Here is a 24,261-nt window from a genome sequence, read left to right as displayed (position 1 = left end):
AAAAAGGAACTTGAAATGATAGCTAGAAACAAAACGAAGAAAACATCCAAAATGTTTTAACTATAAAAATTCCTCCATTTAAGAAGGGCTTCAGTGACTCAGAACAGTGTCACTAGATGCTGATAAGAATGGAAAGGGAGATAAAAAGGGAGGGGCGAAGAACTGCATACTTCTTGGTTTCACTGCCAGTGCTTCCGAAGAAAGCAGCAATGTGCTCTGGGTCTGATATCCGATCATTTTTAACAGGATACCTTTATGAAGGTAAATGTCACTATTTGATATTTTAACACCCTGGCATGTTTTCCAACCTTAAATGAGAGGAGGCATTTACTTACTCTCTTTCCCTTTGTGTTTGGCTTCTAAGGGCTTAGGAAAAAAAAAAAATTGTAAAATTCACAACCTATAGTTCCAGTTGGTCACTGCAGTGAGCTGCTACCACCCCAGACCTGTTTTCTGGTCTCACCAACAGCTGCCTTCCCAGGGGAGGCCCATGCGGCTGGTGGGCAGGAAACAAAGGATGAGAGAAGCCCCTGCTCTATAACCTCTTCCTCTAGCCCAAGACACACAGGAGCGTGGTCTCTGGTTCAGGCCCTGGCACTGCTCACGAATCCGTGCCAATTTTTAAATTTTCATTCTAATCCAAAATAGGGCTATTGCAGTTGTCCAGGCAACAGATGATGGCGGCTTGGACTAGATGGTGAGAAGTGGTTGGATTTTGAAAATGGAGTTGATTGGACTCGCTGTGGGGCTGGGTATAGAAATGAGAAATGGGACCATTTAAGTTGGTAGCTAGCTCATACTTGGGTCTTTTGCTTCTTATTCTTCCATGGCTTGGTCTTTCATTTGTTTTTCTGATACAGGCGTTGTAGATTTTTTTAGAAGCCCGTGGAAAAGTAAACGCAGGTGTGCCACACAACACCAGCCATTACTGGAGCAGATGCAAGCTCGCTGTAAAACAAACCTTCATGCATGAACAGCTGGGGACTCTTGTGCCTGCTGAGGATGGCTGGAGAGACCCTCGTCTGTCACAGTCTGATGCCCCTCGTTCCCTTGGGAGGAGAAACGATCTGTCTAGTCTATTTAACAGTCTTTCATTGACTTTACCGATAGGCCTTTAGCCGCCTGGGCCTTCGGGGTGGTTACTAGAAGGTCTGTAATACAACAGGTGGCCAGTGATTCTCAGGCTGTCACCATGAGCACGAACCGGAGGTGGGAGCTTCCCTGACATGCTTTGCTCTTTGGTGATGCTGCCGTGACTTTCACGGATTCTCTTAATGGTTGACAAAAAATGTTGAGCAAACTCCTTGTTTTTACTCTGGGCATCCTCCATCTACTCTCCACACTATATATCCAGGGTATACAGAATGTGTCTCATCCTATCTGCTTTGCTCAACATCCTTGCATGTCTTTCCATTGCTCTTGGGATAACCCCCCAACATCCTTATCATGGCGGGTAAAATCCTGCTTGCTCTCTCTCCTGCCTTCCTCGTCAGCCTCCTTGCAAGAGACGCTTTCCCTGTATCTGCACCTCAGCCACCTGGGCACCTTTGGCTTGCTGGAACTGTGAGCTCCTGGCCATAAGGGTATGGGTGGGGCAGACTTCCTGCATCAGGAATGCTCTCCCACCCACTCCAGGGGCGTTAGCTCCCTCCTCAGATCTCTGTGCAAACATCGTTTTCAGGGATAAGGCTTCCCCTGTTCAGGCCAAGTCCTTGTTCTTTCACAGAACTGGGTTCGTCTCTTTCAGAGCACTGACTGCAGTTTCCTTCAGCCCTTTAGACCTGTGGTTCCCAAAGTGTGATCCCCAGACTGCTGCCCCACCTGGGAACTCAGACATGCAAACACTTACCTTACTCCTGGCCTACTGAGTCAGAAACTCTGGAGATGGGGCCCAGCAACCTTCATTTTAACAAGCCCACCAGGAGGTTCTGATAAAGGCTCAGGTTTGAGATCGGCACCTTCAGATTGCAAGCTCCATCCGGGTAGGGCCCTTGTCTCTTTTCGCTCCAAACTGTACCCCCTAGCTTCTCCTCCAGCACAGCTGCCGGCTCATGGCATTCTCTCGAAAATTATTTATTTACAAAATACAGTCTAGAAAATAAATCCTGATGTACTCTTGGTGGGGGGCGGGGGGCGGGGGAAAGTGTTTTACCAGTGTGACTGACACATCCAGAAATTCAAGTAAATCTCATATGTGTAATGTATTTCTGGAGTCTTTGAATTTTGACTTCATCAGATTTTTTAGGGAAACACTTTCAGCAGTTCTTGGGCAGACAGATGATCTTATTGTTTTTAAACCTCCTGGGTAATTGTGAAGTCGATAAGCTTTACTGGGCATAGCAGATTATTGAATCATATTGATATGTTCAACGACTGTTGACAATATAAGCTTATTGAAAAATGTCGGATATAAAGAAAGCTTAATGAATGTCCTTTTTCACATATCTGGAGGTGATGCTATTGGCCTTTTTATGACATAGGAACTGATGTGATATCCAGTTTCTCATAATAAAAATTTCTTTTTATTTCACCAGGTCATGATACATAAATACTGTGAATTTTTAACAATCTGCACATGGGAGGAAAAATTCTAATTCTTAAAGGAGATGCTCAAAACCACGTTTTAAACCCTTTGCCTCTGGCATATTTTAGAATCCTGACTCCTTGTAAAAATATGTTAGAAAGGGCTCACTTATCCTTTATTAAAGACAGAAATTCAATGTTCTTCAGGACAGTGATGCCCTCTCTTTATAAACCCACCTTCAGGACTTGCTGGAGCACAAAGTGTTAGCTCTGATTCCTTTGATCAGGAGAAGACCATGGACATGAAACCTGGGCAGACATTGCCCTCTGGGACTACCAGCCAGGTAGGAGGCAGCTCTGGAACACTGGCTCTTTGTGTTTAATTTGTGCTTAGAGGTGCAGGTGGCTGGTTCCTTTGTTTCAGCAAAAAGTGCCAGCCAACATGCTTGGGGAAAAAAAAAAAAACTGTTTGGACTAATGCACTTTCTGCTAGAATTTATTACATCATGCTAATTAAACTTATTTACTAAGGACAGGAAACTACACGTGCCTTTTGGGCTGCTATTAGAAGAGTCATAGCCTGCAAGGTTATATATTCATTTCTAAGTAGCAGAAAAAGTCTAACAGGTTTTGAGAGTGAAATCTGATCTGTATTCTAAAGCTGGATTTGAACTTCATTGTTTATTTGTTGTTGTTATTTTTTTAAAATACAGAGTTAGCATTTACTTACCTCTAAATTGCCCTGATTTCAGCCTATGACCTGAAATGACAGTACTTTGAAAGAGATCATAAGGAACCTTTTTTTTTCTTTTAACTCAGCTCACTTAGAATATGACTCCAGGCAATAAATCAGCAACTGGAACCTTAGTCATTTGAGCGTGAAGCCAACCTACACCAACACCCTTCGATCGATCAGGGAGGTTTCTAAACTCAGAGAAGTAGTAAGATACAAATGTTATGTGCTATTAATATCAGACCCTCTTATTGACCATATGCAAGTCTCATGAAATTTGCGAAACCAATATTTCGATTATACAGATCCTATTTTACTATTAATCTCCATTATTTTCACATATTTCTGTGCAGAAAAATAAAAATCCTTTAATAAATTGGTAATTTCTTTCTTGTTCACCACAACAATGCCTAGTACAGAGAGAGAGTTGAAAAACCACTTGTTAAGTGAATAAATGAGGGGAGGTATTTGCTACATTGGTGGTTCTTGGATATCACAGTTGGTCAGTGGCATTGTTATAATTTCTGGTGACAGTCTGGCAGAGATTTCCCTCAGCTCCAGGAATTTTGTTTATGTCAGGAGGTCAGAAGTTCTCAGAACTGAATCCTTTCCCCTTCTGAGCAGCGGTTCTCAGACTTCAGTATGCATCAGAATCACCTGATTAATTCTGGGGAGAAGCCCAAGGGCTGTACCATGAAGAAACATCTGATTCAGAAGCAGACGGTCCATGGACCACATTCTTGAGAAATGCCTCTTATTCAATCTCAGATGTAATGCGTCCAGGACTGAACTCCCAATCTTCTACCGCAAACCTGCTTCTTGTGTAGTCTTCATAATTTCAGAAATTGTTAGCACCATTTTTCTAGACAAAAATCCTTAGGATTATCCCTGATTATTCTCTTTCTCTCACACCCAGGAAATCCTATTGTCTCTTCATTCAAAATATATCCAGAATTTGACCATTTTTTTCCCACCTCCACTATTGCCACCTTGGTCCGGCCACCATCATCTCTGCTGTGGACTGTCAGCTCCTTGGCAGTTTCCCTGCTTCCACCCTTGTCCCTTCTTCAATCTCTTCTTAACAAAGCAGCCAGAAAGATGTTGTCACTCACGTGCTCAATACCCTTCCATGGCTTCTGGTCTTATTTAGTGGGAAAGACCAAGTCTCATAATGGCCTGTGAAACCCTGCAGGTTCTGGCTCCATCTGACCTCACCTTCTCCTAGTGTATTTCTGCTTCACTTTCTCCACACTGGACCCCCAACCCTTACAGATCTGCATCTGCCTCAGGGCTGGGGACTTGCTGTCCCCCTTGTCTGGAATGCCCCAGCCAGATACCTGCATGGCTGTTATATTCACCTTCTGCAGGTTTTTCCTCCAATGTTACCCTCTCCTTGAGACCCTCCTTGGCCATTTTATACGCAATCAGAACCCTTCCCACTCTCGACCCCCAGCACTCTTTAGTCCATTGCCTCCTTCATTTTTATTCTTCACACCTTTCAGCATTTATCTTAGAATATGACCCTATGAGAGTAAAGGTTTTGTGTGGTTCATTGCGAAAAGCTCAGAAGGGTTTCTGCTCATAGTGAGCGATCAGTAACTATTTGAGGAATGAACAAATGAATCCTTTTCCCACCCTTATATTTCCTCCTTTTCCTCCAGCCGTGGTTTTAATTCCCTCTTTGACCATATTTGTTCCTCTGCTTTCCTACTGCCCAGCCCTGCGGCATTCACCTCCACTTCCCTCCGTTATTTATTTGGCTTTGTTTCTTTTCCCACTCCCCGTAAGACTTGGGTCACGTTTCAGTGCCACTTGTGTTTTTACGATTTCATCTTTCCCCCCTCAGCCTCCGTTCTAGCTCGGCCAGGTTCATCATCTTTACTCTCTCCGTCTTTAAGCCCCTGCTCTATGGTTTCCAAAGAAACATAAGACGGTGTTTGCCATGCATAAGAAAACAGTTGTGAATGTTGGCTACAGCAAGAGGGAGTCTGTAAAAATAAAGTGTGTCACGAGGAGCAAGGCAGGGAGAAGCAGCGAGGACAGGGCACGCTGTTTTTGGCCCCTGGGCTAATTCTTTCTGTGTATCATTTATAAGGAACCACAGATCCTTCACTTAATGCTGCTCTTCAGAATTATGCCAACGATTAAAACAGAAATGTAGCTTTAAATGAAATTAAATCACTATTAATGACATATAACTGATTGTTCCATGAGGAGGTATGGCGTGGCAGTCTTTAGGAACTTACATTTTCAACTTCTTACCCTGTGTTTCGACTGGGGATCGTATTATTGATCCTGTTGATCATATGTCATGCTTAGAAAACTCTGAATGGTATATCCCACAAATGACTGGTGAATAGGATAATACATAACATAGGTGTGTGGTTACCTGGTTATGAACGTCCTCTCATTGATGAAGATCCAAGAAGGGTACTGGTGAGCCATCAGAGTCCCCTTTCTTTCCTCTTTGAGATGGTGGGAAGGTACCCTAAATATCAGAATGATGTTAATGATTTGTTCCTGTGATGCATTCATAAATTAGTTTCTGATTTACATTGAATATTTTCTTGTGTCTCTAGTGTATACGAATATTTTGGAGAGTTTTTAAGTAGCAAAAAAGAGAAAAAACGTATTATGTAAATTGAAAAACTACAGAAACAGTGACTCAAGGCAAGGAAGGATCGGACAATTGGGTAAGTCTGTTTTTGATGTATTTCTAGTAAGAGAAATATGATTCTGCAAGTTTGTGTGATTCTGTGCAAAGGATCATATTCCTTCTATTGCAAAAACTCAAACCAAACGGGCTGAACCCTGGCCCAGTCAGGTGAACACAACTTCACATTTCCAGGCAGCAAAAATCAAGCTCTGACTAGAAGCGTTGATTAAATATGACATAACATCCTTCCAATCTCCTTCAGGCTCTGGAAATTGTGTTCAGATGTGAATAATGTCTTCCTTTATAATTCATATAAATGGCATTAGGGTGTGACCAGAGATTTACAGTATAATATTTTCTGGTTGTTCCATTTTGCAGAACTTGAATAGTCAATTCCCATTGCTCCAAGCCTACAGAATCTTAGGAAATATAGTTTGAATTAAAAGGTGGGCAGGAGAGAAAAATTTAGTTTTCTTAAAAAAAAAAAAAAAAGAAAAGAAAAACAAGACAGGGTGTATTTTTTCCTTTTTTCTTTCAAATCAGGTTATTTTGATTGGGGAAGATGAGAGAAAAAGTTTTATATCCTGATCTCCGGAATACCAGGAAAAAAAGAAAAAAAGAATATCTATTCTCTCATGAAATCCCTGGCGCATCTTTTTCCTTATAGTACTTTGTTAATCTCACCAGGCATCTTGCGGCAGCAATCGCTAAGCTGAAAGCTCGGCCCCAGTCTCCCTTCATGCTTTTATCATTCTCACCATCAATCACATTTTTGGTCGCAAACCTTCCTGAGATCTGATTAAATAAAGCCTAAGTCCCTTTACCTGACATCCAGGCTTTCTGTAATTCCACCCAACCTACCTTCCCAAATGCAAAATTGAAGCTTTTTTTTTTTTTTTTTTGAGACAGAGTCTCACTCTGTTGCCTGGGCTAGAGTGCCGTGGCATCAGCCTAGCTCACAGCAACCCCAAACTCATGGGCTCAAGCGATCATACTGCCTCTGTCTCCCGAGTAGCTGGGACTACAGGCATGTGCCACCATGCCCGGCTAATTTTTTCTATGTACTTTTAGTTGTCCAGCTAATTTCTTTCTATTTTTAGTAGAGACGGGGTCTCACTCTTGCTCAGGCTGGTCTCAAACTCCTGACCTTGAGCGATTCCTCCTGTTTCAGCCTCCCAGAGTGTTAGGATTACAGGCGTGAGCCACCGCGCCTGGCCACATTAAAATATTAATAGTAAAATTAAGAGCTCTGAGATGATGAATGATAATTATTTTCTTTTTGATGTCATATATAGTTTCTAAATCATACACAAGGTGTATATCTTAAGTCTCACAAACACCCCCCCCCAAATAAAAGTAACTAAAAATAATTAGAAAGTATCACACTGGAATAACAAGCATGTGTTTCAATTATGAGGTCAGATTATATCAAGGGCTGTACACATGGAGTTTTTAAAATATATATTCTTTCAGCTTGAAGAGGCAATGGAAAGCTACAAACACAATTTGTAGTCAGCTCCAAAATAAAGCTGTTTCCTCAAACCTCTGACCTGAACCTGGAGTTGAAAAGAGCAAAGCCACATGCAGTTACATTGCTTCATGGAGACGAGACAAAGAATCTATAATTATCCAGTTCTTTGGAAAAAAGAAAAAGAGTTAATAGAAGTATGGTTTCTGGGAAACGTTTGTCTCCATATTTCCCCTAAAGAACATGCTTCATTTGCAGAAATGGTAAACGTCCAGAGTTGGAATATAAAAACTATCACTTTATCAAGTGATATTGGTTACAATTAGGAATTGTTTTGAGATACAAATGGAAATCTATTGCAATCCTTAAATTGAAGGCAAGACTAAACAGAGTATGGATCAAACAACCAAACTTCTACGTGAGCATGCCATTGCCTCAGTTAGAACAGAATCTAATTTGAAATGCCATACCTTTAATATTCTATTGCATATTTATAATGCATGGTGCTAATGCCATGCACTTTATTCTGCCCAAAGTGCCCTCGGGGAGGGGAGGCAAGCAGGAGCAGCAGGAAAAACAAACCAGTATTAAGCCACTTAAGGACTTAAGGTGTCTTGCCACCACTCCGTCTGGCATTGAGCTGCTCAGTCTGCCGAAGGCATCTTCTGGAATTGCTGCTGTGCTGGAGCACAAGGACTCTCTGCTTCCTCTGAGTTTCCGAGGGCAAATTTTCAGGTTCATTTCACTAAGGTCATGATTCATTTTTTCTGTTCGTGTATTGGCCGCAAAAGAATCAGCACTTCTCCTCTTGAGCTCCTTCACTAGGCTCTGAGTGATGAAGAAATTTTCCTTTCATCATCTAAGCTACTACGGTAACACTCGCATCACTTAGAGAGAAGACACCTCCGTGTTCAACTAGTGAAGGCAGTGGTGTTAGTTTAGTACTTGAACTTATGAAAGTGATGAAATCACTGTAATTGATAGTTTGTGAAGAGATAGATGAATTTTTGCAACAGAATAGCCCTCTAACTTTAGTTAGGGCAAAGGGAGAATATTCAGAAGTCCTTTCGCAGGGGTGTATTAACATTTTCAAATGGTTTATACTTAAATATTTTTAAAAAATCTGAACCTTTATATGAAGCCCGTGTATCTCTAGCAACCTTGAATTCCCCACCTACATTGTAATCAGTGAATCTGTACAAGCAAATGAACGGTTAGCATTGGGTTTCTATTTCAAGCAAAAGTATAGGACGGTGCTTATTTTAGGAAATTAAAACAAGAGTCAGGTATAAAACTTTTAATCACATGCTAAAAGTTCATGTTACATACATGTTACTCTATTTTGAATATATTAATAATTGGAAAAGTTACCTTTTTCTTAATCATTGCTGGTCCTCCCTGTCTCTCTGGTTGACCAATACATTTAATAGTTTATCATAAAATGTTATACACATTAGAAAGAGTAAAAACATATATATACTAAAAGTTTAACTAGGAAGTTAACCAGACTTTAGGAAGATTTATACCCAGTTATGTTGTTAAGTTAACCTCAAATTAATCTCAAATATGGACAGATTTCTCAATTAGGACTACTATTCCTTATTTAGACATATGTTTATTAAGAAATATGAAATCAAATAACTTGGTTTAAAGAGTTATAACAATATATATTCAGCATAAAGGTATATTTCCTCTTTGAAAAATGTTTAGTGAATACTGATACTCTAATTTTTTAAATTAATTTGATGCTAATGTTTTCAACTAAACTTTACTAAACACAATCGGACTCAGAGGACAATAACAAGGTAAGTCGTTCAGTTAGGTTGGCTTTAGAATTCTAGCCACAATTCTCCAGTCAATATCTAATTATAAGTACACCGGAGAATTCCAACTCTGCAATTTGAAAAAAGAATCCATTAAAACAGTGACAATATTAAGTTAGGATCAACTGTAAACCAGTTAAATATTTTATATTAATAAAATACAAAGATAAAATGATATCAGTGGAAATTGCTAGTTACAGTTACTAAGTTTGTCCCCTCCTCAAAGTTAGGAACATTAATAAAGCTAACAGCAACATTAACAAAAGTGCCCTTTAAATAAAACTTCATAAAATAAAGCCATTTCCCTATAATTTAAGCTTAAAAGGTAAAGACTGACAAAACACAGGTATCATCCTTTTATGTTTCTTGTCCATAAACACAAATGGAAGTCAATATTAGTTCAGTACAAACAATTCAATATGTGATACAATATAAGGACATAGACTCTATGGTCTAATTTGATCAAAGTTACTCAAAAGCTGTCTCTCTTATAAAACTCAAATGTCATTGGTTCCACCATATGAGAGTCTGTGTAACTCTCCTACTATAAAATTCTGTTTTCTTTTCAGAAATAACACATTAATACTACAAATTGTCCAAACTAAAAGTGATTCAGTAAGAATTAAGTTGGAATTTGCCACCAAGTACTGTACTTGAAAAGTGGCAAGAAGCCAGGTCATTTCACTGCTGCCCAGAGAGATGGTGCTTGCCCACCTGCCACCTGCTGACAGGTCCTGGACCCCCTCTCTGGAAACCAATCGATTCCAACACCCACCTACTGTCTGGTGTCCCCAGCTCAGCTCACTTTCCCTGACACGGTCCCTTTGGCAGAGCTGCTTATAACTGTTTACAGAACAGCTGCTCAAGTGTTCAATTCCCATCACAGCCCTCCGTGGCAGATCCTGTCATGATGCTTGTTTTATAGATGACAAATGTTTAAGGCTTAGGGAGGTTAAGTCACTTGCAAAAGGGCAAACCAGTAAGCGACAAAGCCAGGATTTGAACCTAAGACTCTCCCGCTTTGGAATTTATAGCCTTAACTCACAGACTCCCATTTCATTATTGGTGATTGTTCTTTCATTGTTTGGTGAGATCTTAAATTATGTAAAAAGTCCTTTTCGATTTTTTTTTATGAGGGAGGGGAGCATCTGTCTGTCGCTTTAGGGAAACAAATAAGTTTAGCTGATCCTTCAAATAAAAAGATTTTTCCAATCCGATGACTCAACACAGTATTCTCACCATAAGAATATTCAGAAAAAGGGACATATCCTCCAGGAGCCCAGTATCCTTGCAAGAGTAAGCACCAGGCACAAATCCAGGTAAAATTCCAGGTAAAGGGCTCATTGAGCTATTTCGCTGGAGGAGAGGGAGGAGGGCTTCCCTGGCCACATTTACCTCCATCCCCTTCTCCCCACTCCCTCCCTCCTCCCCCCCTCACCCTTCCCACAAGCTTACCTTGGTCAGGAAAGGGCATTCTGAGAAAATAAAAGAGAAAAGTACTGTCCTGGATTCAGGCTGTTCTGATCCACGCACACATTCACCTTTGCTGCCTACGGGTTCTGCTTTCTACTATTGCCCTCACCCTGACCCCAGGGAGTGGATTAGCGGGTTCTTGTCCCTACCCCCATTTTTCACCTGTTATTCACACCGTGAGCAGGAGGAGCCTTTTCACCATAGTTGTTGGGCTGAACTGGCTCTGGAGAGTTTGTCCCCGGGCTGGGTGAGGAACTGTGATTGAGGCAAAGGCGGCGCTCTCTGTCTGCCTGTGCCTGGGCTTCACCGGTCACTCACCTGCAGGGGAGGTGCGCGGCCAGCGCCGGTGCAGGGGCGGGGCCGTCTCCTCCCCGAGCCCGGGCTCCGCGCCTGCAGCGTCCCCCACGCCAGCAGCGATCTGAGCGCCCTGGGACCTGTTAATTATTACTCCTTTTCTCCACTGCAGGGAAGGGCAAGAAACCTGAGCCACTCCCTGTGCCTCAGTGCATGTTGGGAGTGTTTACTTTCTTTCTTAGGAACAGCTGACAGGTGACACTCCTTTGCTCCCTGCCACACTTCTTTGAGAAGTGGATTGCCATTCTGGTTAACGCTTTAACCACGGAATTGGATCCTGATCTCTACTCTCTAGCTAGTCCATCCGGACCGTAGACAATTGGTCTATGAGAAATGAACAAGTTAGGACTGGACACCATTATTCACATGGCTTTCTTTTTAAAATTTTCTGTTTCAATTTGAAATTTCTTTTCTTTTTTCTTTTTCTTTTCTTTTTTTTTTTGAGACAGAGTCTCGCTCTGTTGCCCGGGCTAGAGTGAGTGCCGTGGCGTCAGCCTCGCTCCCAGCAACCTCAAACTCCTGGGCTCAAGTGATCCTCCTGCCTCAGCCTCCCAAGGAGCTGGGACTACAGGCATGCGCCACCATGCCCGGCTAATTTTTTCTATATATATTTTTAGTTGGCTAGATAATTTCTTTCTATTTTTAGTAGAGACAGGGGTCTCACTCTTGCTCAGGCTGGTCTTGAACTCCTGACCTCGAGCGATCCTCCCTCCTCGGCCTCCCAGAGTGCTAGGATTACAGACATGAGCCACCGCACCCAGCCTCAATTTGAAATTTCTTAATTTTCTTTTCCTGTTTTGTTTTTGGTTTTGCCAACCCATTTCCTTGCCACACCTCTTCCCCCCAGAGCAGCAGATGTCACAGGTCAGGGTGCGCTGGCACCGCTTAGGTAGCTTACTAAGCTGGCACCCAGGGTCCCCACTACCTGTGGGACTCGGATTTAGTAGGTCTTGAGTGCTCTTCAGGCATCTATATTTTGGATCAGCTCCACACAAGAATCTGGTAGACATCAAATGTCTACCAGACATTTGAATCATTTGAAATGACTGTATGAATTGAAATGAATTTGAAAATGATCATAGTAAAGTACAACAGAGAAAACAGTAATTTAGTTGTTACCTATTTTATTGGATGTGGGGACTTCGCTTTTTCCCACTATCTCCAGTTTTAACAGGGCACCAAAAAGACTTAGACAGTGTCAGATGATAGATGCTGTGGAAACACAAAGTGCTCTTATTTTTAGTGTCATTGGTATTTACTATGTAAAGCAACTATTGATAGTTTTTCAAACATAATAGGTTATTTTACAAGTATAAACCTTAGAGTCCTCGAAAGGAATTCAATATGATTCCTACGAAGAATTCAGCCAGCAGTTGATGTCTGGTGTCTCTTCCTTCCGGTTCAAATGCCAAATTAACAGAATGACTGACTGTTACTTAGATTTGCAGGTTACACGTTGGATACAGTACTTTCGGATTTTATGAGTGTAGAAGGTCAGTTAATCTATTTAACCTGTGGTGTGTGGACACCAGGGACTATGAGGTTTATAATTCTTTGGGCAAATGGTCTTACTGGATCACAATCAAAGCTTTTACAATCATATAAAGACAGGTGTAACTTGGTAATACTTGTGGCTTTGATGACAGTTTGATCGTCATGTTGGCCCCACGGCTCCCTGGTGTGGACCGACCTTTGAATGATGACTAACAGGACCTGCAGAGTTTACAGCTCTACGCTCCAGGATGCCTTGCTCTTATTTTTGCTCCACCTCCATTGTCTGTACCGTGAGGGGATCATTTGCTTATTTTCAGAATCAGCGCAACATTGTTTTGCATCTTTTATCTGCAAGCATCCTTGAAGCCCTTATTTTTATTACTGCTTTCCGACTGGTTTCCTTTAGTTAGAGACTCACTGATTCGTTTTTGTTTTTGAGTGCTTTATCGTTTTGTAAATTGGTGATTTTTATTTTGTAGCATAAAAAGTCTATAATTGCTTACATGCAATGTTGAAAATTTGCAAAACACAGAAATGCAGAAGAAAAAAAATCACCTGTAATTTCTCTCTCAAATACAAACACTTTGTTGAATGCCATTATTGGCATATTTTCTCTGTGGATATTTACCAAAATGCTATTGTATTAGGTTTGTTGTTTGATAACTTGATTCTATCATATCAAACATATTATGAACAAGTTACCAAATATTAGTGTTTTTCTGGCAATGTGATTTTGACTAGCTGAACTGTGTTGCACTATATGGACAGATTTTCTGCTTTAATGATCTATCCAGCCCAGTCAGTGAGGTATTGAAGTCTCCAGAAATTATGATGCTACTGTTCATCTCTTTGCTTAGATTGAGTAGGATTTGCTTTATGATTCTGCGTGTTCCTGTGTTAGGTGCATATGTACTTAGGATTGTTATGTCTTCTTGTTGAATTACCCCTTTTACCCTTCTATAATGGCCATCTTTGTCTTTCTTTACCACTATTGATTTAAAGTCAATTTTATCTGAATGGCTACACCTGCTCTTTTTTGGTTTTTGTTTGTGTGGATTTTTTTTTTTCCATCTCCTCACCTTGAGTCTATGTGAGTCCTATGGGTTAGATGTGTTTTCTGGAGACAGCAGGCATGTGGGTTGTGTTTATTCATCCTTTCAGCCAGCCTATGTCTTTCGAGTCAGGCTTTCGGTCCATTTAGCTTCTATGGGGACTGCAGGAGTCCCCAGTGGTGAGGACTGTAGGTGTCCAGGGTGGTGATGAGGTCTGCTGGAATTATCTGGCTTACCTTTTCCCTGCAGGGAGAAGCCCCCCGTGGTTCCAAGCTGATCCTGACTGGGGGATAAGGAGGTAGAGGCAAGGTGTTTTCTTCTCTTTTCTGTGTGGCCACCCTGGGTTTCTGTGCTCTGCCAAACCACTGCTACTCCTGTGACGTTTTCAATAAAATATAGTTGTGTATTCGTTACTTTGGCTGTCTTTGTTGTGGGGGATGAGTGCAAGGGGCTTCTAGTAAGTCATCTGGTTCTAGCCAATTTTGATTGGTACTTGATTCTGCTTCTCCATTCCCACTCCCTCGACACACCCACCCACCCCCACACACACACACAAACACACAATCACACATACACTTCTTAATATCATATAAGATGTCTCAAAGTTTTAGGATAGAATGAATAAAATAAATAAATAAATGATAATAATATTATCTTGTATGAAAAGCTTAATTCCAAGTGTCAACAGCTTGTAAGCAATTAAGGTCAATGGGCTTACACATGAATACCAGCAGTTGCATAATAGTGAAAGTCAAGGTATAGCCTGAACATTATTTAGGGCTATCATAGTGTTATGATTGTTATAGGGATGATATTTCCAAACAAAAGAATTGGAATATTTTTGATATGACTCTTGGACAGAATACAGAACATTAGGATTTTACTAGGAAATCATGGATATATAAGTGTTAAACAAATAACACATTCTCATTAATGAAGACTGTTTATGGTGTATTCTCTATTTGGCCCTTCCTTCTTGCCCTAATGATAAAGGACACAGTGTTGACAACTTCCATCATCCCTCATTTATTCAAACCATCCTGGTGCTTATAGCACACACTCAACTCAGTAGTCATATCTGAGGGTACAAAGTGTGGGTGGGTATGTTTTCTTGTTTTGTTCTGTGTTTTTAGTTTTTCATTTAAAATTTCTCATGCATAATGGCAGACTTAAAATGCTATGAACTATTGACTATTTTTTTTTAGAAGGATCCAAAACTGCTTTCTGTCCCACCCTTAATAATTCCAGCTGTCTATAAGTCATATATTGTGAGCATAGGTGTTTGCACAGTTTCAGAAAACAGGATGTGGTTGAACTTGTGCTGGTTATAGCCACAACATGCAGCTCCTGGAACATATCCCATTTGCACTAAGGGATCTTTATGGGCTAAATTCTTGCTATGTCACGTAGATCACAGTGTATTGACAGAACAATTGAGTAATGTGGTTATATATCTTCTGGGCAGTGTCTGCTTACTTGTTAGAATAAAGTCCCAATGTGAAATAAATATTAATCTACCCGAATCACTCTCATTTAGGCTGCGTATTCTTTTTCTCTAATTTCCACAGTTAGCCTTTGCTTTTGGTATCTAATGTTCTGTGGTTTTGCTGCTTTTGTTTTTTGTTGGTCCAACAGTCTCAGGAATCTAGAGGAGTAGTCCCCAAATTTCTCATGCACTATTACCTATTTTTTTCTGTTCAAATACATTTTTTGAGGTATAATTTATATTTAATAAAATGCACCCATTTTAAATGCACAGTTTTGAGTTTTGACCAATTACACACCCTGTAATCACCACTGCAATCAAGATAAAGAACATATACGTCACCTCAACATTTGTCCTTATATCCCTTTGTAGTCACCTTCAACCCCTAGTCACAGGCAACTGGTGATCTGTCCCTTCTCATCAGAGACTGTTTTGCTGGTCTTGAAACTGCATTTGTATAGTTAGCACAGTGTTCTTACTTACCTTGTCCATTTACTTGGATTGGCCAGAGGGTTCTGCTAGAGATATATTTTTTTAACTTAACAAATGTTTCTCGTATTCTTATTATGTGCCAGACATTTCCCACCAATCTTCTAATCATCCTCTTGTCTTTGCAGGTGATGGCAGTGAAAATGGAGAGAATTTCATAGCTAGGATGAAATTTATTATACTCTCCTTTCTCAGCTGAATTTCCTTTGTACTTTTGTTTTCACATATATGTGAAATCCAGGAAATCTATTCTGTTCCATTGATATATTTGCCTATCATTATCCCAATACCACATTGCTTTGATTACTATCATTTTATAATAAATTTTGGAGTTAAATAATGTTAGGTCTCTAATATTATTCTTATTTTGCAAAGTTGTTTTGGATATTTAGGTCCTTTGCATTTGCATATGAATTTTAGGATTGCTTGGCAATTTCTACAAAATAATTTAGCGAATATATTGATTGGGTTTGAGTCAGTATTATAAATCAATTTGGGGAGAATTGAAATCTTAACAATATTTAGTCTTCTGACCTAAGAAATGGTGTACCTATTTATTTATTATAGTCATCTTTAATTTCTCTCCAAAATATTTTATAGTTTTCAATGTCTAGTCATGTACATCTTTTGGCAGATTTATCCCTTTATATTTTATATTTTTAGGTGATTTTAAATTATATTTTTTTAATTTCATAAAACATTTGTGCTGCATACCGTCCTATAATGCTTATCTTGAGGAAAAAGAAGTTGTGAGAATTGTTTGAATTGCCATTTGAACTGGTCACTTTTTATGGAAAGTTATTTTTATTTGAAAGAAAAATAGACAGGTAAACTATGGCTTCCCAGACTTGTAAATGTCCAATTAAAGGACTTATCTTTCCAACTACAGTTTTTCTCAGTATTATAACAGGATCAGGTAGGAAAATTCAGATGATTTCTATTAAACTAGATATTAAATAGATTTTTAAATCACAAAACAATGACCTCTTTTCATACATTTTTTTGTTTGTTTTGGAAAATATAGTTTTTTCACAAAATATAAAATTAATGTGTAGTGAGTTTATTATTATTTTAAAATAAATTAATACATAAATGTTAAAAACTCTTCTTAGTTTTAATCTAACATGGCAAACATTAATAAACATAATCCACATAAGCAAAAGTTCTTTAGGGTCCTCAATAATTCTAAGGAGTATAAAGGGGTCCACAAACTGAAACAATTGAGAATCGCTGTTTGAAACAGAGAGAAGGGTGGGGCTTAGAGGATTAAATTTGGGAGTAATCAGCATGCCCAGAAAGAGTTTATAAAGGGATAAGATAGAACTATTAACTGGACCCTGAGATTTAATTTCTTAACCTTCCCAAGTTTCCTTCACCTGCAAAATGTAAGTAATATCCTATGCATTGTTGTAAATGAGTTAGCATTTGTAAAGTACTTGGCACCCAATAAATAATATTTATTTTTTATCTTTCTCTGAGGGACAATAGAGAACCAGTTTCTTAGGCATTTTCCAGGTGAGTATTTAGTCGGGCACTCTTAGTTTTCCTTACATGGGAACAAGTGGAGAGGAGAAGTAGGAGGTAGAAAGTTTGATTGCGTGAGACAATGAAGAGAGAGGTGATTGGAGCTTGCCATCTGCCCTTACTGATTTGTCTGGCTCAAGTAGCCCCTGCCACTGGAGCTGACTCATCTTCTTACTTCTTTTAAATTGAGTTTAAGTGTTCTAGCTATTTTGTGGTGTGGCAGAAAGAACAAGAACACTGGGAACAGATGTGACTTGGATTCTGGTCCTGCTCCACACTGGATGTGTTACCTTAGGCAGTGACTCAACCTCTTGGAGCCCTTGTTTCCTCACCTGTAAAATGAAGACACTGATAAAGACCTCAGATGGGAGCCATATTATACAGAAGCGTAAGTGAAGCACCACTTTCTTTGCACATAGTAGATGCTCAATAAATGGCAACTGTTACTGCTGTTTATTGAGGTGTGAGAAGGAGAAGGTAAAGATTTCAGAAGCAAGAAACTTATGCTGCTAAGACTTATGCTGCCAGGACTGAAGTTAGGTGTTATAACTGAGGGATGGAGCCAAAAGAAAAATAGTTTATAAAAAAAAAAATTCAAAGTTTGAAGATTTTGTTTTTCCATTGTGACTCAAATATCCATTTTAATCATTTCCAAAAGCATATACACAAATACATATATATCTATCTGACTGAAAAACACAGACTGAGAGCAACTGAAATGAAGCACGGGATGAGGAAAGAATAGCAAAAAAGGTGAAAGCCAGATTTCTAGATAAACATGGAGAGAGACCTACGACAGAAAATAGGTGTATAGGACAGGGTATCTCCATAAGTCTAAAAGCTGAAAGATCTGGCAATGTTATTCAGCCCAAGTCCTGAGGTTTTCAACTGTGGTTGTGTGGTTATCTGCCAGACTCCATTTTCTTGGCATTTCTTTATATGTTTTTAATTTAAGGTTGATTTATTTTCCTAAAGTACCATGGATATGTTGGAGGCAGCACAGCACAATAGAAAGAGTTCAGCTTTGGACCTAGACAGAACTGGGGTTGATCTTTAGCTCTGCCAATTTGGGCAAATTAATGAATGCAACCTGTACTATTGAGTTCCTACCATGTCCCTGGTATTGCACTAATTTTTGATGCTATGATAGTGAGCAAAAGACACCTATAATACCCGCTCTTATGGACTTCAGAGTATCAAGTGGGACAGACATTATTTTAAAATGACACAAACAATTGTGTAATTTCACACTGGAGTAAGTTCTAAACTGTATTATAAATAAGAGGGTGGGAAGGGAATTACAGTCAGAAGGAATAGCATGTGCAAAAGATCTGTGGCAGGAAGGAGCAGGGAAAATCGAAAGGTTGAGAAAAAGCAGATGTAACAAGAGTGCAGACAGCCAGGGAGAATGCAGAAGCCTCAGTTTCCTTGTGTGTAAACTGGGGGCTATTTTAGGGTCTAGTGAGAGCATATCACATAGGGTTAGTTTACGGATCAGTGAGAGCATACGGTACTCTCTAACCAATAATGGCTATTCAGTACATGTGGTTATAATTATCACTGAGTAGGTGCTGAAGAGGTGAAGAAGTTCCTTGAACTACATAATGTCAGACCTACCTTTCCTTGAACATTTTAGGTACGCTCACTCTTTAAAGCAGACCACTGGCAAACAAGTGCTTCTGTCCCCGCAACGCCCAGTAGACCTAGAGTTTAGCGGAGGAAAGAGTTAAGGAGAGGAAAAGGGCTGTTTGTTTTCGTTGTTGGTCGTGGAAGCCTGTCAATGAGAAAAAGTAAGTTGAAAAGTCATGGTTAAAAGGAAGGAGGGAAAAAGTCAAAGAAACTCCACGTTCTAATTGTTCTCCCCAGACGTGTTTTGAAATGTGACATTCCATTCCTCCAATCCGTCATTTTCTATCCTGCAGGCAAAGGTTCCAACCTCCCAACATGTTGCTGCAAGCAAAGCTCTGAACAAGGAAGCTACTGCAGGAAAATCTTTTCCAGTGGTATCAGTAGAATTGAGTTGAATTGCAGAATCGGGTAGTCTCACTGTCCAGTAGCTTTTGAAGGACTCCCGAGAAAGGGCCCTGGGCCTTCTAATAAAGATGGAAGTGCTTTTTGCAGATGATTGACTAATTTTACAGTTTACCAAACATAAAGTCCTTCTTAAAGCCCCCAAACATAAATTGAGTACTATTCCTAGTCATGCATATAAATTATTTTAGGCTAATACTATATTTGAGGGGAAACTTTTAGCCTAAGAGAGACAATGTGCTCTGATAGAGAATTCTAAAAGGAATGTTTGTCCTGAACCTTAACAAAGCTGAGCCCTTTTCACATTGTTCAGTTGCATGGAAGCTGTTAACAGAAATGGTGATAATATCTTTCTGCTTCAAAGTGGCATTGTCAAAAAAAAAAAAAAAAGCATTTGTGTCTGTAAAAGTATTTTTGATAATTAGTTAATGGTCTCTGTGACTTTTCAAGAGGGGTTTCTGGCTAAGGATCCTGTTTGATTCATGAAGGAGAGGCTTGATGGCCAATGCACACCTGAAAGCTCTCACAGGGAACTTAGGGAAATCGGGACACGTGACTTCAAGTTCGCCAGGTTCAGCTGGCCCTGGGGGACTACACGCAGAACAGAACACTGGTTCTCAAGCTGTAGTGTGCGTCAGTATCACCCAGGAACTTGTTAAAACACAGGCTGTCGAGCCCCAGTCCTAGAGTCTGATTCAGTACGTCCACAGTGAAACTCCAGAACCTGTATTGCTAACAAGTTCCCAGGTGATGCTGGTGCCATTGGTTCTGGGACTAGACTTTGGAATAGGGTATCGACCACGTTTGCTGCTTCTCTCTTTTCCATGGCTGGGTACAAACCCACCCTGCGTCCTCCCTGCTGGACCCTCTGCCTGGTGCTGGCTCTGGCCCCTGCTGTGGCGGAGCGTGAGAAGGGCTAGACAAGGACGGATGGGAGTCAGTTTAGGTCTCACCCTTCCTAGTGAGCTTAGCTTCTGCAGTGAGGGGGACCAATATTTCTTCTCCCTTACAAGAGGCGATGACGTCACAGAAGCACCTGTACCAAGGAATCGCTGGAGTTAATTAATTAATTCTTCAGATGAAGAAAGCGAGGAAACTGAGACAGGGTGTGGGTTGAGCCAACGGTTCTGAAACTTCAATACGTACCTGGGATGCTCACTAAAAATTCAGATTTTCCACTAAACCACCACGGCCTCACAGCAGTCCTGATTTATTAGACCTAGGCCAGGTCAAGAAAGAGCATTTTAAATAACACCCAGATGGTTCGACTGTGGGTAATCAGAGGATTGGCTTTGAGAATTCTTTGATCACGTATTTTGCCCAAGTTCACCCAGATATAGCATACATGAAACAGAATCATGTCTAATTCTTTCAAATATGTGCTTGAGTGCCTGCTGTATGCAAGTAATATTCTAGGAGCTGAAGAGCATCATCGATGCTCTTTCAGATATAACATGCTGTGTCTTTGCAAATGAATCTGAGGCAGTCTTGAGGTGAATTACGCTTTGTTGTGCTTCGATTTCAGCCGTTGTTAATTAAGAAAATGATAATTATGGGCATCCGTTTAAAAATAAAATAGCAAATAGTGTTTCTCTAAGTAATCAGATACCATATCAATTTATATAACATGACAATTTAATCGAATGCAATACATGAAAGTACAATACAGCGAAACCCAATGCAGTGTAACAAAATACTGCAGCGCAGCCTCATTGTAGCGGCGGTAGCGCCAGCTTCAGCTCAGATCGTGGGCTGCAGCGCCCTCTAGTGACAAAAACTGAAATAGCCTTTTATGGCCGCTACAGCTGCACCTCCCATTGAAATAACTGTCAACAAACAGCCTATTACAGTATTAATAGAATGGAAAGGAGCTGAGGTCCAGCTGGCTGTCATATTCTGAAGCAGAGGTCCTGGATTTAAGAGACTTACCTGAGCTTCCACCTGAGCCAGTAATAAGATAACTTATTAGTAATAAGATAATCGTACCGTCCACAGCACTGATTGTTTTTCACCATATTCTTTTAATTTGTGACAAATAAAGGAAGAATAGTAATCAGCTTCATTCTCCAGCCTGCCGTTAGGAGACTGGAGTGGCAAATGCACGAGTGTTAGAAATTCTATGAAGGATTAATATAAGGAAAATAGAAAAATAGGATATATAATAGAATATAATAGAAATAAAAAACTCTATATACTTTAATTTAGAGCCATCTCCCCCTCATTATTGGAGAGCCACTGCTCCTACGTTGTTTGGAGATAGCAAGGAGTATGTTAATGATTAAAATTCCTTATTCTGCAAAATGAGCATGCATAATTATAATTTATTCAAATCATATTTACTGAGCACCTAGTATACTTCAGACTGAAATGACAGACACACACATGCAAGAGCAAACACACATTAAGCCACTGTATCTGCCTTTAGGCTCCTTTTCCTCCCCTACACACTTGCTGAGGGTGGCAAGGGCTTTCTTGGTGTCAGGCACTGTGTTAAATACCTCATTACGCTGTCTTCATTTAAGCCTTATAATCAATTGATTCGGTAGGTATCATTAGCATCATTTTAGGAAACTCAGGCTTAGTGAGATTGAATGACAGGTCCAAGGGCACCCTGCAGGTAGGCAGCAGGACCCGGTTTGGATGCATTCATTAGCAAGGTGGCGGATATGTTGTGGCGTAAAAAGGGCATGAAAGTTTGGAGCAGCCTGTTTCACCATGGTTTCACCTGGGGAACTCATGAAATGACTTGTTATTCCTCTTTCCCAGTATGAGCTTCCTCCTTTTGTCCTCTTCTCTCTCTTCCTTCTGTCCAGTATTCATAGAGCATCTTTATTCAGTACCAGGCACTGGCTACAGTGAAATTACAAACATGCAGGGCAATTTACTGAGATATGGATTTATGTTCCCCCCCCCCTTTTTTCCTTTTTGGATTCCTAGCTCTGGTGCTCATTTGTCCTAGGAGAGGTGGAAAATAGAAGGTGCTAGAGAAAATCTTCATTCAGAGTTTGCTTTCTTAAAGGCTAAAGTGTTGAAGAGATTGTGCTGTGGAAGGGAGGAAAGGGAAAAATATAGAGCAGAACTCTGGAGCATCAGAAGAGACAGAGGAGATATTTCTCCAGACTGCGAAGGGGACAGTGTCAGTGGATCCCGAGAGCAGCTGTTCCTTAGCCCCTGGCAGCCCCCAGAGGGGCAGGAAGGAGGAAGTGTTGGTGCACCTAGAGATTGTAGACATGGGCGCTTCCAGGCTTGGCAGAGATACCCAAGACTCAGAGGACTATATAATGTATTATCCAAACAGAGACACTGTTGAGAATTAAAGGGAATGCTATTAACATTATACCAGAACAATGGGTGTAAATGAGGACTCTCTTGAACAGATTGGCACATATGGTCACCCTGCCTATGATCTTTTTGACTCAGAAACAGTGGAGCCCTTGCTTTAAGGTGTGAGGGGCTTTGAAAATGAGGATTTCAGATCCCACTATGCTGACTTTTCTTTTTATAAGATTTTAGAAGATGATTCTGAAATTTATATGAAAATGCAAGAGATATCAAAAATGTTTTGAAAAAACAAGAATAAAGATGGAGGATATATTATTTGACTTCAAGACTTACTGTAAGCTACAATATAGTTAAGACTATGATATTGGCAAAAAGACAGATAATGGAAAAGAATAAAGTCGAAAAATAGACCCATATATTTATGGTCAAATAATCTTGACCATGGGGAAGCAAGTATTTTCAGCAGCTGGTGCTGAAACAATTGGGCATTTTATACACAGAAATGAACCTGGATCACTATCCTGTATTATATACAAAATTAATTAGAAAAGTATCATAGATGAATTAAAACTACAAACATTTCTAGAAACAAATACAGAACCTTGATTTAGGCAAGGATTTAATAAATAGGACACAAAACACACAAACCATAAAATTAAAAACTGATCAGACATCATAAACATTAAAAACTTGCTCTTTGAAAGACACTGTAAAGAGATTAACAACTGATGGCCGGGCGCGGTGGCTCACACCTGTAATCCTAGCACTCTGGGAGGCCGAGGCGGGTGGATTGCTCAAGGTCAGGAGTTCGAGACCAGCCTGAGCGAGACCCCGTCTCTACTAAAAAATGGAAAGACATTATATGGACAACTAAAAATCTATATAGAAAAAATTAGCCGGGCATAGTGGCGCATGCCTGTAGTCCCAGCTACTCGGGAGGCTGAGGCAGTAGGATCGCTTAAGCCGAGGAGTCTGAGGTTGCTGTGAGCTAAGCTGACGCCACGGCACTCACTCTAGCCTGGGCAACAAAGTGAGACTCTGTCTCAACAAAAAAAAAAAAAAAAAAAAAAAGAGATTAACAACTGAAGACTGAAAAAATAGTTGCAAAACACATATCTGAAAAAGAACTTTTATCTGGATATGTACAGAACTCTTACGACCTATTTTTAGAAAACAACACATTTTAAAAATGGGCAAAGGATTTGAACAAAAATTTCACAAAATAAGACGTACAAATGGCAAATAAGGGCATGCAAAGATACTCAACATCACTAGTTATTAGGTAAATGCAAATAAAATCGCAATGGGATACTAGTACACTCCCACTAAAAGAGCACAAATTAAAGATTGACCATATCAAATTTTGGAGAGAATTTGGAGCAACTTTGTTTAGCTAATGGCTAGTTTTGAAAACTTGGGTTGACAAAGTCTAAAAATGTCATCCAAATTTGAATGAAGATGAGAAATTTTATCAACATTCTCTAATGAAAGCTATTGGTAACTTGATAAAACAATTCCCTACTTACATTATAAGTTTGCAAATATCTTTTTCAGCCTTTTGAGCCTTTTTCTTTGCTTAATGGAAAGATTTCCTTTATATGATTGGAACTGAAAACATTGCATGGCTTTCAGAACCAGAAAGCTGCCCCTGGCTCCCAGGAGCTGCCTGGCCCTCCAGCCATGTCTCAGCGGCGTCCTCTTGAAATGGACGATTTCAGAGAACACCGACATCCCCCGAGTGCACTCTGTGACCATGATGGACCAATACAGAAACAAGGCCACGCTTTGTATTTAGACACATACAAAGCACAAACATTGTTTAAACCACAAAAATGATCCAACATCCTCGAACCTTGGCTAATTAGAGTGGCTA

At 40.1% G+C, this 24,261-nt stretch overlaps 1 protein-coding gene across 1 annotated transcript in view; it reads right to left on the bottom strand.

Moving 5' to 3' along the window:
• The window catches only part of RASSF6 (Ras association domain family member 6), a 33,842-nt gene extending 22,906 nt beyond the window's left edge, over window positions 1–10,936 (bottom strand). The window contains exons 1-2 of the mRNA XM_069458221.1: window positions 10,839–10,936; window positions 5,646–5,744 (exon numbers count right to left, since the gene is read on the bottom strand). Coding sequence (XP_069314322.1) covers window positions 5,646–5,701 — 56 coding nt within the window. The 5' untranslated portion in view covers window positions 5,702–5,744; window positions 10,839–10,936. The remainder of the gene's footprint in view (window positions 1–5,645; window positions 5,745–10,838) is intronic.
• Window positions 10,937–24,261: the final 13,325 nt, after the last annotated feature.

Source organism: Eulemur rufifrons, chromosome 24 (assembly GCF_041146395.1).
Source record: "Eulemur rufifrons isolate Redbay chromosome 24, OSU_ERuf_1, whole genome shotgun sequence".
Lineage (NCBI taxonomy): Eukaryota > Metazoa > Chordata > Mammalia > Primates > Lemuridae > Eulemur > Eulemur rufifrons.
The sequence above is the reverse complement of the archived record's forward strand: the minus strand, read 5'-3'. Positions and strand labels throughout refer to the sequence as shown.